The sequence below is a fragment of the Pezoporus flaviventris genome, unplaced genomic scaffold, assembly GCF_033815535.1.
Source record: "Pezoporus flaviventris isolate CSIRO_AGI_PZ_B2104156 unplaced genomic scaffold, CSIRO_AGI_Pfla_v1 ptg000007l, whole genome shotgun sequence".
NCBI lineage: Eukaryota > Metazoa > Chordata > Aves > Psittaciformes > Psittacidae > Pezoporus > Pezoporus flaviventris.
In genome coordinates, this window is record NW_026892555.1 from 59,711,919 (window position 1) to 59,725,000 (window position 13,082).

A 13,082-nucleotide genomic window follows, 5' to 3' on the forward strand; every position below is an offset into this window, starting at 1 on the left:
ATTTTTAATCATTTAAGTCCCCACTGTGCACACAGCTTTTAATACACCTTTTCTGCAAGCATATTAAGTGTATTGTTATTAATCCCTTGCTGTGACTCTAAAGTATTTCTTTTCCTTGTATGTTCAATGTCCTATCATCATTTAAACCTCTCAGTGTGTGCATGCCATATACATTTTCCTACCCATCTAATATTTAAACATTATTTAAATCCATCATAGCTTACTTACTCAAAGTCAGCCCTGCTTCCATAACTGTAAGTTTGCAGAATACACCTTTAAATAAAGAGAAGTTGGCTTTTTCACTCTGCAAACAAAAAATTATGATGAATCTCAGCTGAAAAGCCTCATTGAACTGTTTCTTCCACTCTCTCCCTGTTGATAGTGCTCTCTTTCAGCAATCTAAATGATAGAAATTGTACCTTTAAAAACAAAAATTACTTCTTCATTCTGGTTTCATCTGTGGAACAGCAATCATATCCTGAGTTACCCCTATAGCTCAATACAGGCATTTGATGAAAAGGACAAGCCCAGCAGCCACAGCTGAACCCAAGCACCAGAAAAGCTAAAAGTTTGGTACACTGGCCGTACAAGTTCTGCATATAACAAATTAAAACTTTTTATTAATGCTGCAACCAGTACAAAAGTGCTAAATAATAAGCCTGAAGCCAAAATCAAACCCACCAAATGTCATATTTGAGTATATATATATATGTAAACCTTCCAACAGTTCCTCTTTCCTTATTTTGATGAGTGAAAGAGCCTGGTGAAGTTGCATTACTCAATGTTATATATGAAGTAACATATTAAAAAGAAAGTAGAATGCTGTACGTCCAAACAATCCTATTGCAAGAAGAAATTTTTAGCACAAAAACATTTGGAATTCATTGCCTTAGAAACACCTAAATCTATTGGACTGACAATGATCAACACGTCTGAAATCAACCCATTTGGATGGGTTTTGGCATTTGACTGCAAGAACTTAATTTATTATCCAAGAACTCTTCTGCACATATCACAGATGTAACCAATTGTGCTCTTTTTTTCTGTATTTTTGCCCCAGTGCATCCCAAACATCTTTTTTTTTTTTTTTTTTAAGATGCATTTATTGACCGAGGGCACCGCCTTTTTTTTCTGAAGATTAAAAGAAACCATGTGCCTAGGAACAAAATAGTGAGAATTTTTTGTGCTCTGATCTTGTGCAGTCCTTGAGTGTTTCCATCGTTCTAGCATCCAGTTGGAAGGCCAACATGCCTTTTTAAATATGCAAACATACAAAACACCACAAAATTTGCCATATTAGAGGGGCAAGAGGAAGTATGTTTCCAACTGCAGACCTTAGTGGAAACAAAATTCATAGTGGTTTGATTGATCATAGTGGTTTCAGCTTGATAACAGAAATGGTAAGAAAGACTCGAGCCACTCAGCCTTTCCCCCAAATCCTCTCAAGTGGGACTAAACCCCATAGTCAGCCCAAAGAGACATTTCTTTGCTCACACAATTCTAATGACATATGCACTAAAAAAAAATACAATAAGAATGTGCTAAATCAAAGTTAAAAATACTTTTTCTACTGCCTGTACCACTGAACAAAATGTTTTTCCTACATGTTACTTTTTAAAATGTCATGTACAGTCAGTCCTGAATAACGTCCCAAAATTAAGTTTACCCTGGATTTTTCCTTCGACCCCTAGACATTATCAACCTATCATTACATTTATTATTAGGCGTAGGATCTTAGGAATTTTCCATCTCTCCAACTGCATACAAATGTATGTATTTCAAAGGATGTGGCAAAATCAGCCTTGAAGATCTTAAATATTTGCTATGGAAAAAAGATGAAGAGCAAGCACAGCTTAAAGTATTTTATTGTTTTGGAAAATCTTACACTTCTAGCTGGAATTCCCAATGTATGTACTGTTAACAGTATCTATTAAGTGAGGAAGAATTTTCAAAACTTTACAAAACCTTTTAACTGCACTCCCTAGATAATCTATGACTGAGCATCAGCACGCGTACGAGGTTCTGTGATTGTAGATTTAAAATGGCCTTGCTCTTTGTAACAGGGCTTCTGCAGAAGCAATATTCGGTAGAGGTACAAGTAGCAGCCTGATTATGGGAAGTCACATCAAGAATCATCAGTCAAAGAACTCTACGACACAGTGATTATCTACAGAGGAGCTAGTTGGCAAGAACCGTATCAATATGAATAAATGCCACAAATATTTAAATAGCTTTTTAAACTTTATTAAATCTTAAAAAAAAATGTACAGGACCTGAACACACGTGAACATGGCTCAAAACCCCACTTCAGTTGGGGGGGGGGGGAACAGTAAACAGTAACAGTAGCAAATGAAAAGGCAAGAAAATGAGATTATGCTGCAACTTGTCGCTAAAGATTTAAAAGAAAATTGCACAGTTGCTTATAGTTATGAAAGACATCATTAAAAAAAAAAAAAGTCAAGTTGCTTAATATTAATATTACTGACATGTCAGAAATTTCTCTATGTAACCAGTCAAGGAGTATCACTATGATCCATGGTGCAACTGAACTATGATTATCGTGTTTGTGACAAACAATCAAGAGAATAATTTTTTTTTCCAGAAACTTCAGGAGATTAATAGAGCCACCATAAGATAGAACTGGTTACTTAGTCCTGTTCTATTTTATTTTTAATCAGGGAATCAAAATTATTAAAAGATTTTTTTTTTTTCTGAGCTGAACTGTATATAAAGTCCTATCAAGCCAGTCTGACAGACTAAATCTGCCCCTACATTAAGACTTATTCTGTCAAGAACAATATTCTTGTCTCACACTAGCCTAAGTGACAGAATCAAACACAGGCCCATTAAGTCCATGCTACAGCCACTGATTTAAGTACTCATAAGAAACGAAAAAAAAAAAAACACAAAACTTTTATTAACACCTTAATGCTGTTTTTTAATATAGTATCCATTACTAAATTTTAAAAAAATTAAATTGTTTCTAGTAATTCTGAGGCATAAAGTGCCCATTTTCTCTCTGCTGATTTATATCATTGTTCTGTTTTTACAGCTTACTGTTGACAGAGTGAGGTAATTCAACTACAATTTTTCCAATGTTTTTTCCCATGTACATGTAATCTACAGCACGGAATACAGACTCCAAGCCAGTGAACTTGCCCTCCGGAGACATGTCTCCAAAGTCCACCTCACAAACCAGGTCTCCTCTTTCATACATCTCGAGCAAGTCCTTCAGAGCCACTTTGTATTTGGAAAGGTAATGGTTCAAGAAGAAACCCCGGATGCTGGCAGACTTCTTCAACAGTTTTGCTGGCAATAACTCTGCTTTAACAGGCTGGAGGCCAGTAGGGTTTTGGTAGCCAGCAATAAACCCAATAACTATCAGGCACCCTTTGGTAGCCAAGGAGTTAAGAGCCAAGTCAAACATCTTTCCCCCAACAGATTCATACACTACATCCACACCTTCAGGGTACTCCTTCCTAAGAACAGCTTCAACATTTTCAGTTTTATAGTTGATTGTACAGTCGCAGCCAATGGATTTCAGAAAACCACCCTTTTCATCACTGGAGCAGGTTCCAATTACATGGCATTTTGCCGCTTTTGCAAGCTGCACAGCAAACTGACCCGTTCCTCCAGCCGCTGCTGTCACCAGAACCTTCTTGCCTTCAGACAGGTTTCCCAGCTCCTTCAAACTGATGTATGCGGTAGCGCCACTTACCATTAAAGTAATAAACTCGGGTTTCACAGAGGGTAGAGGAACTGCTTGTTTGGCAGGCACAACTGTGTATTCAGCAAAGGAACCTGCTTTCACATAGGCCACAGCTTGACCCACTGTGTAACTGGCACTAGCACTGAGTCCTAACGCTACCACATCACCGACACCTTCAAACCCTATATCGAATGGGGGTTTAACTGATGGGTCATATCGGCCAGCTGAGTAGTTTATGTCAGATGCATTAATGCCGACAAATCTAGAAGAAAACAAAAAAGTATTAACGAGATGTATTCCTTACCAAGTCTTTGTCATATGAGAAACGTTCAATTTAAATTTGTGGGATAAGTACAAGACTTTTACTGATTATTGGTGTATCTGTATAATGAGTACACTCCAGTTCACATTCTGTTAGTCTAGAATTAAAGATTTGCTAAAAAACAAACAAACAAAAAACCCCACAAGCCAAAACCACCTAAAGAAACCCAACAAACCCAAACAACACCAAAAAAACCCCAAACCAACAACAAAACACTAAATCCGCAAACCAATCCCACCCCCCTCCAGAAAAAAAAAACAGCCCAAAACCAAACTTGTCTTTTCCTTAGGTCCATTTGACCTAAACTAAAAATAATTTTGCAAAGGATTAAAGGATGAAAATTAATTGAGCACTTTATGCAAGACGTGAAAACACTGAAGAATAAACGTACAAAGCAGTAAATATGTGGATTCTGGCAACAAATTTACATTTTTGAATATAATAATACTGTTAATGACTAATGATCATATTAACTATCGATGTCATTTGCAAGGTCATGCTACTGTAGGCAAGTACTTTTTAATTGATGGAGTCACTACAGCAAATGTGCTTTTTGATGTAGCTAATGTCAGCGTTAAAATATTTTTCTTGATATAAATTGCTTGCAACACATCAAAACAACCTTGCACAGAAGGACTAAAACTGTAAGACTGAGTATCAAGTCCTACTGACCTCTAACAGGTGAAAAAGGATGCCAGCTTTATGTTTGTTTGTTTTAGAAAATCATGGAGACATTCTCGCAACTTGTTTAAGCACTAGGAAATAATGCCTAGAAGAAAGTTATAATCTAGCTTAAACACAAAGAATATCTTAGTAACACTCTTTTTTTAAAAACGCAAACATAACAGTATTTCCACACAGACAAGGGAAGAAACAAGGGGATGATTCTGTTAACTGGAAAATGTAAAAAACCCATATGCAACAGAAAACACCAGGACTGTTAGAACACATGGAAAGTGACAACCTGAAAGGTGTACTTGATACCATGGGAAAGCTGCAGAAGTATGCAAACAGAGCACTTTAATTGTTGCAGTTAGCAGTAGGCTCAAATAATTTGTGTGTGTAGTTCAAAATTGCTTGCATACGGAGCAAGGAGAACTAAGAAGCGCTTTGCTCATTTTTGTTTCCTTCATTCTTTATAGCATGGGGGGCCTCAAACTTTCACCACAGTAATGTGTTATGTATAAAAAGGCACGTACGCATAAACATATACACCACGCATAAGATAGGAGAAAGTGACTGTTGCTCTTTTTAATTCTGACTTAAATTCACTGCTCAGCCGCAAAAAAAAAAAAAAGCCTACGTCTCGTTCGTAAATATAAAAAAATCCTCTGTTACCGTGCTTTAAGGTAACTCCCGTATAGCACGGCTAAAAGACAGATAAAAATTGGTAACAGAGCAGCAGCTTCCGAGGCAATCCGCGTCCCCCGGGCGCCAGGGAGAAGGGCTCGGACCACCGAGGTCAGACGTGCCGGCGCTTCGCTACCCATCTCCCGCTTTTACACCCCAGCTCCTGCGGAGGGGAGAGGCCTGAGGGGAGCCGTGCTCACCCACTCCCCGCTCTCAGCCCCTCTCCCAGCTGGGCGGTCTCGGTAGCTGCCAGGCCGGCCCCCCCGGCGCTCACCCTGCCCTGCACCAGCCGCAGCCCGAAAGTCAGGTCCTCGCTCCCCACGGGGCCGAGCCCCCTCCTCACTTGCACCGTACCGCACAGCACCGCACACTGCCTGCCGGCGGACGCACCCTGGAGAAGGGGCGCCAGAATAAGCCCCCATCCCCTCCCTGTAGAAACTGCCCCTCTTCCCAGCGCTGCTCTGTAGCGGGGACAGCACAAAGACAGGTAAAACCCCGTCCGAGGGCAAAAACTTTGCATGCGGGGAAGGTTCAGGTCGTGCCGCGGGCCAGACGCTTGACGAGCAGGACAACAGCACACGCACCGCTGCTTCTGTTCCGGAGCCGAGAAGGATGCAAACCTTTCCTCCCCGGGCCGCCCCGCAACTTGTGCGTGCGGATACAAGGGGCCACGGCGCTCAACTCGGTACTGCCCGGCCGCTCCCCGCCTCTCCGGGCACCGTGCGGAGCTTCCCTCGGGGCTAGGGCGGCCGGGCACCGGCTGCGGGGTCCCGGGGCTTCAAGAAGGGGTGCTGCCGTGAGAGAAGAGCAGGCGGGCCGGGTAACCCTGCCCGTCCCTGCCGGCTCCTGCGCTGGCAGGGCTAGGGAGGACAAAGCCGTGTGCGCTGCCCCGATGTGCGGGGGGGTCGTCGCGTTCCCCCCCCCCCCCCCCCCCCTAGTTACACAGACACGCGTGCACAGAAGCTCCCTGCCCGTCCCCGTGGGGCTGCTGGGCCACGGGAAACAGTTCTCCTTGGCTCATCATTATTAATCAATACAGTTTGCCGCCCGGCCCTCCCCCCCCTAATTTTTGTAAGCTCCCTTTTTATTGTGTGCGAACTCAAAACTCCTGCTCGTGTCATACAGCGTTTATTTTGTTGGTTTTTCTTTCTTTTTTTTTTCAAAAAAGATTGTTTAGTCTTTTGGATTCCTCTCACATTAAAATGATGGTATGCAGGATCTGGATTAAAACATATTGTCTAATTTGCCTTGTCATTCCAGCTGACAGAAGGGAGTTGGTAGGATGTGCCCGCAGTTTCTTAGATTATTTTGCTTTTCTAAGTAGGAATAAGTACGATTTACAAGATGGAGATCAGTTTACTAACTTCTGAGACTGAGAAAAGGAGAACATAGAAGTAACAGCTACTTGGGATGCTGGTGAGGTTTAAGACCTCTTCCAAATCTTTTACATTGTCTTGTTTTACTTCCTTACTTAAAAATCCATTATTTGATTTAGCAGTTTGTAACTAAGGGTTGCTCCTTTATCATTAAAAGATGTAACCCCTGGGTGGGGGGATGGGGGTAAAGCTGGAGACTGGCTTTTCCCAAAATAATTACGCACATTGAGTCACCCGTTTTATTTATACTCAACAGTGTTGAACCCATCGTATTGTTTATTACAGAAAACAGGAGGACACCGCCGAGGGGAGGAAATGCTGCTTTTCATACCACAACAAAGCGTGAGACACTGAAAACCAGCACCACAGCCTTAAACACAGACAAAACAAAGTCATCCAAACCAGTACTATGCAAGAAAAACATTATTTAGACCAAACACTCAGTAGAAACAGTTCTCCGTTTATCCCACTGTGATCCATTAGTCCCTCGGTTCAAAAAACTTTCTCTTACTCCTTTTTCTAGAAACTTTGTTGCCATCTTCCATGCCAACAGTGAAGCCCTTACATGTATTTTGGAAACTAGATGTGTCACTGCCTTGAGCAAATCTCGAAAATCCCCCAACAACTTTAAGAAGGACCAGGTCTTCAGAACCTTTCAGTCCTTTTCCTGCCATAAAACGGAGTAACGTTGCCCTCATCTTCTCCCTCACTCCAAAAAACCAGGACAAACAGCCATATGAAACTTAAGTGGCTTCCATCAAGGATTTTTTAATTCACCTTTTCCCCTCCTCCTCCTCTTCTGCACAGAATTGAAGTAAAATAGTACTTTCAACTGATTTATAGTTTTGAAGGATTTCTGAACAAAGGACAGATTATTTTTTTCTTTGTAAAAAAGTAGACATAAGGGTTGCTGGCTTAGTTCTCTAAAGGAGAAGAAAGAGGGGAAGAAAGTTCCCCCTAACTGCATCTTATTTTAAAATATCCATACAGTAACTCAGCACATTTTCATTTCCCATTTCTCTAAATCCCAAAACAGATTTTATTGTGGTGGATGAGGACTGTTTTGCATGAAAAACTCAAAGCAATTAATACTATTCATGGGTGTGACTAGGACTAAAATGAACAAATCTGCAAATGCACTGTTGGAACTTGACTCCTTTATTGTTTTGCTTTTAATTGTATGTTTCTACCTATTAGAAAATGTATAGTTGCATTTATGGCTTTAAAAAAAAAAAAAAAGAAGCAAAAATAAATGGCACCAGGGACTCATCATTTCAGGATAGGAAAATGCTTCCCCAGAGTGACAACTGAGGGGGAAACATTCAGAACTCGCTTCCTGCTGCAGCTCGTACACAGGGAAGGATCCTGTGTCTTCTGTGATGTTCCCCAGAAAATAATAACAGAGAAGAAACACTACAAAAAATACAAAATGTATGAACTCTAAATCTAGCCTTTACCACTCACCTCTCCCTCCCCACTCGTGTGTGTGTCTGTACAGGAACACGTGTGTAACAGGCTGATGTGTTAAACCCCAGTAATTGCCTGTCTGAAACTGTGGACCAGCTTCTGCCTTCTGTCTGGGTGAGCTCTGTGCCTCAGAACTCTCACCATGAGGTGTGCATGTCCCTCTTGCACTCACGGAGCCCACCCAGCAAAGGGAGGGGAGAGAGAAAGGAAGGGTTACACTGGAAGCTATATAAAAACTGAGTAAATTTTTTAAATTCAGGGAGGAGGGAGAGAGGGGGGAGAGAGAGGAGGATGAGAATGAGAAAGACTTCCAGTGCAGGAGCTGGGGGAAGTGGATTTGGGAAACAAGGATGTCACTCTGCCTCACATTACGCAACTACAGACTTGCTACTTGTATCACAAGTCCCTCGACCTCTTCCACGAAAAGAAATCAAACTCCAGCCGGACGTCTATTTCATGCCATTATTGTTTCATGGTCATTAGTGGATGCAGCAACACAGTGGTTTAGAATTTGAGGTTTAGAGGGAATTTCGGTTTCAGAAATTCTAGTGGGAGATGTCAGCATCGGATTAAAGTACCACAGAAGCTTTCTCATCAGCTTCTGGAGGAGTTCCTGTTCTACTTTCTCCTTACCCCTTTCTTTACCATGTATTTATGTTACATATGGACACATGCTAGAGATTACACATACACACACAGTCACACACTGCCTTAATAGAACTTTCAGCATTGTTCTCAAGCCAACTTAGTACTTCTTAACACCTTTACGCTCCAACAGAGAGCATGGCAAACTGTGTTACTACGATTTCCTTGCTCGACAAGAACCTGAGAGTGCTGCTCTCTTCTGTGCCAGCCACGCAGTCTGCTCCAAAGTTCCCAGAGTTTCAGCTTCCCCTCATGGGCAGGGAAACCTCTGAACTTTAACCGGCTTACTTTTAGCTTAAGGAACAACAAGGAAGGAGCCATTGAGAGCAGGTTTATGGAGACAGCTGTGGGGAGGCACGTTTTGTCCTCAGCAGTTTTCATTTCATGGCGAGCTGGTCACCGCGCTGCACGCTCAGTCCTAGCGCTGGCGCAGGATTTACGGCGTATTATGTTAAGCAAAATGTCACCTCCTCACTCCCCGCCCGATCTGGCTACACTCCGAAAAGCCGCCCGCAACTGCGGGGCCCAGGGAGGCCGCGGCGCTGCCGGGTTGTGCTGGGCTGGGCCGCTGCCCTGCCCCCGCCTTCAGCGCGCAGCGGCGGGGTGGTGCCGGGGCTGGCAGGGCTGCCAGCCCCAGCCCTCTGCCCACTGTGAGTCACGGCTGGCCTAGGGCTGGCCGCGCCAGGCCGCAGCAGGGAAGAGATCAGAGGCATGCAGGGCAGCAGATGCAGGGTGGCACATCGGGGTCCTGGGGCACACGGGCTGTACGGTAGCGTCTCCCCACAGTTGTGTGGGTACGGTGGAGACACGCTCACGGCCCGGGGACTGTGTGCGTGTGACAAGCCCTGGGAGTGACTCTGCAAGCTCTTCGCGCCGCCTCACTACACCCTCGGCGCTCAAAGAGTAAAACTTGCCTCTTTCCGACCTTGGCACAGGGGCCCTGAGGTGTTCCCCTTCCTTCGGGCAGGAACAGCACAAACATACACCCGCCAGAGAAACACGAGGAGTGGAAGAGGGGGAAGTGTCACCCCCACACACGTAGATGGGGCGACCGGACTGTGGCACCAGCCGCTCAAAACAACAACAATAAAATTAAATTAACAGTCGCCAGATGGCAGCTGGCTCAACTTTGGAGCCGGTCTCCGAAGTGAGGGAGCGTATGTGAGAGAGCAGGCCACAAGGTGCGAGAAGGGGCAGGGGCCGAGGTCGGGACGCGGTGGGGGGGGGGGGACGACGACAACAGTCGGTCGCTCACCTGTTCCTGACAAGGAGATCTCCGTCTCCCGGGAGTGGCACGGGCGAGTCCTGCTGCAGGGTAACCGCTTCCCTGAAGTTCTGGCTCAGCTTAGTCACCACCAGCTTCTTCATGGAGCTGGGGATGGACGAGCCCTGGAAATCCAGAAAGTGACGGGAGTAGGACATGTCCAGGATGGCCCGCGGCCGGTTGCCACCGAAGTAGGACCAGGCGGGACCCGCAGCGGCGCAGGACGGCTGCTGCCACCGCCGCCACCACCAGCACCAGCACCGCGGTACCCGGGAGCTCAGCCAAGCGCCGCTTTTTGCTCTAAAACTCATGCCCTGCCTCGGCTCTCCTCTTCTCCCCTTGCTCGGGAGAGCTCTGGCTCGAGATTCTCCAAGCGGCTCACAGGACCCGCCGCCACCGGGCCGTCAGGAGAAACTATCCTCAGGCACCTATTAATGTATGTAAATAAAGCCCTGTGCAGCAAGCTCCAGCCTGCCTCCGTCCTTCCCACCCAGCCGGCCTCTCCGCCACGCGGAAACACCGCCCGAGGAGCAGCCGCAAGATGGTCCTCGGCAGCCGGTCCTCTTCTGCCGTCGCTAGCGCTACCGAGGAGCAACGCTGGCCCGCTCCCGCGGCCGTCCGTCCCGCCAGCTCGCTGCCAGCGGCGGCGTCCGGCTCTGCCGTACCCGACCCGCCTGGCCACACACACGCACACACACTATAGACAGACACACACGAGCATTGCCTGCCCCCGCCAGCACCGCCGCCGTGCCTCAAGGACGGCGACCGGGGTCGTACTCTGCCTGCCAGTGAGGCAGATGTACGGAAAGCCGGATTTCTTCCTAAAGATTGCTTTTAATTTGCACGCTGCCTCTGGCTAAGGGATTTAAAAAACGCGGAAGGGGGGAGAAAGGGAAAAGGGGAAGGAAAAGAGAAACGCCACGGATCCCCTCCCCCTCCAGCCCATTCTTTAGTTTACAAAAAGAGGTTATCGTTCTGAAAAAGATGATAATATAGAGATAGGAGGAAAGGACGATGAATTATCGGGTCGGTGAGAGAAGCGCAGCGAAGTTGCGGCTAATCTCCCAATGTTGTTATTAGCCGCCTCCGAAGAGCCGCTGCCCGCGGGCGGAGGCTCCGCCCCTTCCGTGCGAAACGTTCACTTCCTCGCAAGGTGCTACGAATCAACCCCGAGACATTACCGACCGACCGCGCGCGGAGAACGGGGTGCGCGCCGCGGCGGCGGTTACGGCCGTTGAGGGAGCTGAGGCGCGGAGCCGGAGGAGAAGGAAGAGGAAGGGGGAGTTAAAGAGACGAAAGCTGTTCCCGCCGCCGGGAATGCCGTGCGGTCCGCCCCCTCTCTTCCCGCCGCCGTTCTGAAAGGAGGCGAAGGTTGACTGGCTGCTGTCAGTTCATTTGGGTCGCGGTCGTCCCCCCCCCCCCCCCCCCCAAGCTCCCTGTTACTGACAGAAAAACGTGGTTTACCTTTTCTTTCTTCTTAAAACCTCCAAACCTGTGTTACCTCTTGGTGTAGAGTATATTTTGGTGAGGGAACCTGCGCAGGAAATCGGCTGGGTGAAAGGAGCAAAGTAAATGGTGTGATGGAGCCGCCGATTTCAACTTGGTAAAACTGCGGACGGCGGGGGGGAGGGGGATAACGCTGTAGAGATGTTGCACCAGTGTAGGAGCAGCTCACGTGTAGTACTTCTAGGATTAACTCCATCCTACCAGTGTAAACACCTCGCTGCTTAATTTTGCGGCAGTAATAATAAAAAATGTCACCTATTCCCCGAAAGAGCAGAATTTCACTGCCCAGTGTTTTCCTCCAGGAATCAGCTGCGTAGTTTTTATTTGCTTTCTTGAGTGGAGGAAAAAGAAAGGGAAGAACCCTTCTGTTCTCGCAGTTAACATTATATAAATCCCCAGACACATACTGTGCGAAACGTATTAACAGCAGTGTGTTTCGTGTGCTGCAGTTCTTGCTCTGCAATCTGTTGGTATTTTAAAAGTCAGGGTGAAGTGTAATCTCCCACAAATCATCTTTTTAACTCGGTGCCCGTTCGATGTGTGCCATGGCGAGGTATCACCTCCTGCCTCCTTTTGGGTTTTATTTATTTTTTTAAGTTTGCTGGAACAAGACCTCTGCTGAAGTTACATCGGCACATGCGTCTTGCACAGCACTTTGGCAAGTGGATTATAATAACAACCCCCTCAACGAGTGTCTCACATGAGGAATCTTTTATGCCGCGCTGTATTAAGACTTTTTTTTTTTCATATTGTTTAGCTCTAGGAGAGGGGGAGGAAAAAAATGAAAACAAAGCAATTAAAAAGATTGACAGGTATGGGTTTGTGTGAGACCTATTTGTAATTGTCAGGGTGACGTGGGCAAGAGGAGGAGGAGTAACAAACTGAAGCAGGAAAAGCAGCTCGATGTGTCTGTCTATCAGTTGAGGCTGTCTGAGAGCCCTGGGATCCGAATGTGTGTTATATTTCAGTGAAAAGAGAAGAGAGGGAGAGTGGATCTCTTTCTCTCCCAGGAGTTTAGGTGGGGGGGGGGGGACAGTTCATGTTAATCTGTCCCACTCAGTGAATGTCTTTTCTTCCTCCTCCCCCCTTCCTCTTTGCACACACTCTCCGGGGTTTTTCTTGGTTTTGGCAATTTTTTTGTGTGTGTGTTCCTTTTTTTTTTTTTTCTTCTGTTGCAGATCAAGATCAACAAAAAAAAAATCCATGATAAAAAAATGTGTTTGCATTATATTTAGTATCAGAAGAATCTTCGATTTGTGGAGGAAAAAAAAAGGAGAGCAAGAAAGAAAAGTAGTCCTCTCCGGTGGTGACACTGTTTGATCTGTGACTGTTTGGAAGGTGGAGGAGTGACTGACATTTCCCATCCGGTGTATATGTATGTATGGGGGCTTTACGCCTTTTTATTACTTGCTTTCTTGCTCTTAGACTAAGTGCTGGGAGGAG

General features: G+C 45.6%; 2 protein-coding genes and 1 long non-coding RNA gene across 7 annotated transcripts in view; 1 reads left to right on the top strand and 2 right to left on the bottom strand.

The window, feature by feature from the left end:
- Positions 1-1,847: 1,847 nt before the first annotated feature.
- PTGR3 (prostaglandin reductase 3) lies at positions 1,848-11,304 on the bottom strand. The gene is made up of 2 exons (XM_061448916.1): positions 10,125-11,304; positions 1,848-3,971 (listed from the first exon to the last, which is right to left on the bottom strand). The coding sequence occupies exons 1-2, from the start codon at positions 10,442-10,444 to the stop codon at positions 3,047-3,049; spliced, it is 1,245 nt and encodes a 414-aa protein (XP_061304900.1). The 5' UTR covers positions 10,445-11,304; the 3' UTR covers positions 1,848-3,046.
- On the bottom strand, positions 6,984-10,087 carry LOC133267031 (uncharacterized). Its single transcript, XR_009742614.1, has 2 exons — positions 9,050-10,087; positions 6,984-7,613 (listed from the first exon to the last, which is right to left on the bottom strand). It is a non-coding gene; the product is annotated as an uncharacterized LOC133267031 (long non-coding RNA).
- Positions 11,305-11,750: 446 nt separating the features above from the next.
- TSHZ1 (teashirt zinc finger homeobox 1) overlaps positions 11,751-13,082 on the top strand; it is a 90,435-nt gene continuing 89,103 nt past the window's right edge. For all 5 annotated transcript variants that reach the window (XR_009742608.1, XR_009742609.1, XR_009742607.1 and 2 more), the window contains exon 1: positions 11,751-13,082. This exon is cut by the window's right edge and continues 1,065 nt beyond it. The gene's annotated coding sequence lies outside the window, so the exon portion shown is untranslated.